The sequence below is a fragment of the Mchenga conophoros genome, linkage group LG16 (genome assembly GCF_057382185.1).
Source record: "Mchenga conophoros isolate Kocher_MC1m ecotype Shallow Benthic linkage group LG16, M_conophoros_male_GT1.1, whole genome shotgun sequence".
NCBI classification, from domain to species: Eukaryota; Metazoa; Chordata; class Actinopteri; order Cichliformes; family Cichlidae; genus Mchenga; species Mchenga conophoros.
The window spans coordinates 29,249,859-29,255,858 of NC_140541.1; the positions used below are offsets into that span (position 1 = coordinate 29,249,859).

At 43.7% G+C, this 6,000-nt stretch overlaps 1 protein-coding gene across 1 annotated transcript in view; it reads right to left on the reverse strand.

The window, feature by feature from the left end:
• asic4a (acid-sensing (proton-gated) ion channel family member 4a) overlaps positions 1-5,716 on the reverse strand; it is a 96,139-nt gene extending 90,423 nt beyond the window's left edge. Inside the window, exon 1 of the mRNA XM_085248599.1 lies at positions 4,545-5,716. Within this exon, the coding sequence (XP_085104725.1) occupies positions 4,545-5,120 (576 nt within the window). The 5' untranslated portion in view covers positions 5,121-5,716. The remainder of the gene's footprint in view (positions 1-4,544) is intronic.
• Between the last annotated feature and the right edge of the window lie 284 nt (positions 5,717-6,000).

Sequence of the window (6,000 nt, forward strand, 5' to 3'; positions counted from 1 at the left end):
GAGACCTGTGTGTGTTTGTGTGAGGAAGTATTCCATCTACACTATACACCCTTTGGTACACATGTTTGTGTGTGGGTGCCTACGTGCATGCGTGTGTTGTGTGCAGCCACATTAACACTACCAACAGCTCAGTGTTATGACTTGTCAGAAAGAGACAAATGTCTGTGTGAGTAAAAGACTCCCAGGGGTTAGAGAAAGGGGGTTTAGCTGTACCACAACATCGGAAGCCTTTATCGTCGAGTTAAAAGCCACCGCCATCCCTGAGCCGCAGATTCTCCTCATCACGCCGAGCGCTCTAAACCGAGGCACAGTTAGAGGTTTTAAAACCAGCTCAGGGAGCGATGGAAAAGGTAAATCTTCCCAAATATAAACAGTTTGCATATTGGTGTTATCCATTGGCTGGTCACAGGTGGGTTTAATCTGATTAGACAGTGGTGATGCATATCAGGAGGAGCAACAGACCAAATGCACTGTAATTCATCTTCCTCTGATACACTGGAGGAGGAAGAGGAGGAGAAGGTGGGAAAGGAGTGCAGTGGCACTGAATTGGGTTGCAAAAGCAGCAGTCCCCCCTTTAGCCTCGAAAAAATATGCGATCAGTTTTTTGTTTTTTTTTTCCCTCCTGCATTTTGCAAGAAGAGTAAAAGATGATAAAAAAAGACAAGAAAAGAGTTGTTTGTTTATGGGTGGTGGAGGATGTAATAACGCTCACCGCTGGCCTCTAGGGTTGAATCCGATATCAGACAGCATGTTAAGCTGCAGGGACTCCCACAGCAGTGGAACTGTAGATGGCTAATTGACAGGCTGTTGAAGACGAAGCCAGTCCAGATAGCCAGTCACTTTCACGCTCCCACACTCTTCGCTCTCCACCAGGAGGGAAGACGGCAGGCTGGGGGAGAAGAGTGTGTGTGTGTCTGTGTGTGTGTGTGTGTGTGTGTGTGTGTGCGCGCTGTTACACTTTGGAGCCTCTAGGGAAGCGGATGTCACTCCTACAGTTATCTGCACATATACACAGATTTTCACACGAGCGCAAACACATACACACACACACACACACACACATGCACACACACGTATATATAAGTGAGAATGAAATCCTGTAACTGAGTTTTTGCGGGGCTCAAAGACAACGCCAAAGGTCGGGGATGTATTTCTTGTTGTAACATGGAATGTCACACTCATGCAAGGGCTCAGGAGACACATTTTACACATCAGGCCCAAGTAGGAGATTGTGGAGACTGTGCATGGCTTCAGCATATCAGAAAAATGTAAAAACTTGTTTTGAAAGTCGGCTCTATGTGAATCCACGCCAGCTACATATAAAACTCTAAGTCTAGGTGTATGCCAGTTCTGTAGCTTGTTACCATCGAGACTTAAATTCGCTTCCCTATTTACGCTCTCACTATAATTTTTCATTGCCTCCCATCTTTCTCTCATGACCCACACAGGAGCAGTACAGTTATTGAGATCAACTCCCAATTATGTCTCTTTTGTGCCATTTTCTACATTATATTGATTTACATTAATGCGGCTTCGGATTTTGTTCTACTATGAAGGATATGACGGGGGAAGGGGGTGAAAATCATCTGTGGCTTACACCATTACACATTCAATTATCTATAAAACACACAATGGAGGCTTCAGTCAGTGAAATGACAAATTGCAGGCGGAGAGCTCTTCAGTGTTGTCCCCGTTAACCCAGGTTTTTATAGATCACCTCGCATGCCACCCTATAGCTGTTTAGTTATCTCCATGAATATATGCAGAAGGGATCTGTCCTTGCTGAGAGCAAAATCTGATAATGCAGCAGCAAACACAGCTGAGAGTCAGAGCAAACCAATTCAGAGCTCTGTTTAAAAAAAGCCAAAGGGCTCGCTGCTCATCTGTGCGACAGCACCACACAATAGATGAACAATTATTCAGAGTTAGACTGGAAGAAAAATATTAATCTATTTATTCATGGCTTGTTGAATCAGCTTTATCTTCTGTGATTAATCCAAGTCAATAATGTAATCTTTAATTATAAAGAATGGCCTTATTACCTACGTCAAATAATCACGCCGGTCCACGATGCTGGAAAGAGGAAAACAAATTTCTCTGCTACGTGATTATGTATTTTTCTGCCATGAATTAGAGAAGCCAGACCTTTTTTTTTCCTGGCCTTGAGACTCATATTTATTTGACTCTTTCATCAGTGAATGCACAGAGGGCAAGTCATGATTTCTGAAATAAACAAACTTAAAAAAAGAGAGAAAAATATTGATATATTTTTGAGATTTTAGTGTTTTTGCAGAAACCGTTTCAGTCATGGCTATTTAGATTTGGGATTTTATAGTAATTCAAATAAAAAAACTAAAAGATATAATAAAGATTCTGAGAGAAAAATAAAAGGAAAACTGGAAACCGGAGGTCTATTACACAGAACACGGTCTGGTTACAGAAAAGCTCAAATGTCAGAAAATGTCACAATTATTTTTCATCATACAATTTTCCCAAGAGTCCCGCATCCATGAAGCTTTTATCAAAATATAACATCTGGAGCTCCCAGAATGATCAATCAAAAGAAAATACATTTCGATCCTGAAGCAGGGCCCTATACGAGGAAGAATAATGACCAGTTTGTGCAGGACTCTAGTTTTTTTGAACATGCTTGCATGTGATTAATAGCACATCACCTGTAATAATGGCCTTCTTGCTGCATGCAATTTCTAGTTAGAAATATACACGTGCACAAATAAAAACAGAGGCACGCATGCATGTAAATGAGCTTCACTGGCATTGTCCTGTTTTGCGTTCTGCCCACCAGTCTGATCCCACAACTCCCAGTCCTTCCTCTCTTTGCACTCCCAGTGCAGATTCCCACCAGGACTCAGAGTAAGTGATTTTTCATGCGTGGCGGCAGCAAGTAGTCTGTAACAAATCTAACTGACAGCCCCTGAAAATGCAGATCACATAGTTGACAGAGAGGAAACAGCAGCTTAGGGAACTTCCAACAGGATCCTAATCTGTGATGAAGTCACCCAGTGTCCAAAGAGAGCTACAGGACGTTTCATCGACATGGAACAGACATTTCCTGGATGTCAGAATTGTCTGCTAATTAATGTACTCGGAGAGGAGTGAGTGTCAAAGTGTCAGAGGATATTGCCGTCAAACCTGCCAGAAGCACGTTACAAACTTTTAGAGTCGCGATGCTGCATCAGACTGAATACTGCAAAACTTTTTGGGTACCCTGAGGAGCACAACATTTTCTTTTGCTCGACAGAACAACTGAGAACATTTTCTGGAGGGGAATCCACGCTCATGTCACAGGTAATTTTATGTGTATATGTAAAAGGCTGCCTTGCCAACAAAATAAAGAAAAAATAAATACCGTGCTAGAGTGTCGGAGAAATCAAATGAGAAGCAGAGAGACGTCATTATTTCTTCAGCGTAATTTGGCACATCAGACATAATGTAGTGCCATCTCTGTGATAAGACAGAATCTTCAGGTCTCAGAAAGGTGAGCATATCAATGTTCAACATACCCTATTAAGACTTGACATCCCCACTTTATCATCACTAAAGCAATTGCATATTCCTATTCCTGCAGGAGAGATGGGGAAATCCATCTCCTGCAAGGACAGTGCCTTTAATAAATAGTGCACAGAACACAGGCACAAACTCTCCCTCTTTCACCTGATCCTCTCTCTCTTTCCATCTCTCTCTCTCTCTCTCTCACACACACACAGACACACACACACTTTCCCTCTCATGGAAATTGTTTCATTCCTTTTAGTCAATCTGGCTAATGCAAAAATCATGTATGTCAGTCTTTAAATATTTAATCTTAACAGCAGCGAGATTGAAATACAACGTTGAAGAAGCATTACTCCTTCCTTCCCTCCTGAAAGGTACAAGAGCCCAGCGAGAGGGAGAGCGAGAGAGAGGCAGGCAGCTGCTCTGCAATGTCAGGAAGAGAGAGTGGAAGCGACAGGGAGAGATGGAAAAGAGAGGAAGAAGAGACTCGGCTATTTTTGATGGCAATTTTGTTGCCATGCACTCTCAGCTAGTAGGGTTGGAGGCAGCACTAAAGCGCAGTTTGCCTTGGAAAAGTACACAACCACATACAACAGCTCTCTGTTTTTCTTCTTTGGGAGCAGCCTTTGTTCTTTGACATAATAGATTCTAGTGGAGGCACGGCTGAAGAGAAACACTGTTGCTGCTTAGAACTTAGTGAGAAGAGATACAGCTCGATGACTGAACAAAAGACATGAATCTTGCATGCAGAACTGTACCGTGGGAACCACATGGCCCCAAGAGATGAGTAGAAACACAAAGAGAATTTAAACCGCTCGTCTTAACGAGATCCTACCGCTTTCATCCTTACAGGTAGTTTTGTGTGAACAAGGATATTGTTCACTTACACACTTGTGGCCCCTTTAATGTTTCAAATACTTGTTTAACAACAATAAAAGCTTTTTTCTGAAGCCAATAAATCACAACTGAGTGGTGTCACTTTGTAAGAGCGAGCAAAACACAAAACTTTGGGAAACTTTTACACTCACCACAGTGAAGTCCTCGGCTGAGCAGTTCTGTCCACTAAAATTACAGCTCATGAGCATCTCTTCTAACTGATGTCCTGTCCTGTTGAAAATGTCCTGCATGTCAGGAGCAGGATACATTAAATCAGTGGGTTTGTGCCCGTCCCTGTTTTTGGGGGGCAGACCTGTCAAGTTAGCCAGGTGGTAGATGTCAGCATCGGTGAGCGCTGAGAAGCGAAAGCGGTTTATGTTGCAGATGGTCACAGCGGGGAAAACCATCTCGGGGGTCGCCTCTTCATTCAGAGCTGTGACGTGAGGGTGCTCCAGGTAAGAGATGGCACACTTAGCTGCTTGGTACAGAAAGAGTGCCAGTGAAGTCAAAAAGGCAAGAGCCCAGAGAGTCTGCCGGATGCCCAGCCGACCAGAGACAAAGATATGGTTAATCCCATGAAGGGAGCAGGAGTTAGCAAACCCGGCCAGGTCCTTGGCCGGAGGTGTGCAGCTCTCCTCGATCAGGCTCTCCTTGTCCCCATCCTGCTTGCTTTTCTGCTTCTCATCCTCCTCTGCAAATTTGATTTTGCAAACAAATTCGATAGGCATGGGGGCAGCCAGGTCTGCGTTTTGGTTTTGTTTTTGATGACAGCTATAAGCCCTGGATCACTTCTCTCCCACTTCCTCGCCTTTTGTCGTCTGTGCAGGAAACAACTCCAAAAAGAAAAAGACGGGAGAGAGTTTGTTGCTGCTGCTGTCGCTGCTGCCTGTGCTGTGACTGATAGTGCTGCTGCTGCTTCTGCTGCCACGGCTCCTAGTGACTACAGCGCTGCTGCTGCTGTGCTGCTACTGCTCTGAACGCTTGTCTCACTACTTGATCAGCTCACACAGTCTCGCTTATCAGCAGTAATACAGCTGTCAAAAAAATAAATAAATAAAAAAAAAAAATACCCTTGCACACAGCCTCAGACCCACAGATGAAAATGCAGCATTTTGAGTCGGGCTAAAATAAGAACAGGGCACTTAATAATTCACGAGAAGGTAACATTGTCATTATTTCCTCCTCACTGGCGCGAGTCGCAACTTCCCCCGGTCATCCCCATGCTTCCCCGCTGACAGACCACCTCCTGCTTAATCCACTTGTTTGGATGGTGCTTTCACTTCTCAACCTGAATAAAGTTGGTGTCAGAGGTTCTCCTGGCAAACATCTGGTGTTTGATGTGAATTGCAGAGGGTCACGGCATTTTCATGCCACACTGAATAAGGTCTCTAGAGAATGCCTAATTGAAACAATAATGAGCGGTGCAAGCAGTGGAATTGAGCACGAGCTAACCCCTGGCAATCAATCTTGTCTTTGCAACAAAAAAGTAAAAGACTATCGATCGAGCGAATGTGTCTGTCAGAGATTAAGCGAGGCAGTACAACGGTGTTTCCTTATCAGGAACTAATAGTAGCATCACAAGACTCCAGCACGAATTTGAATTAGTGA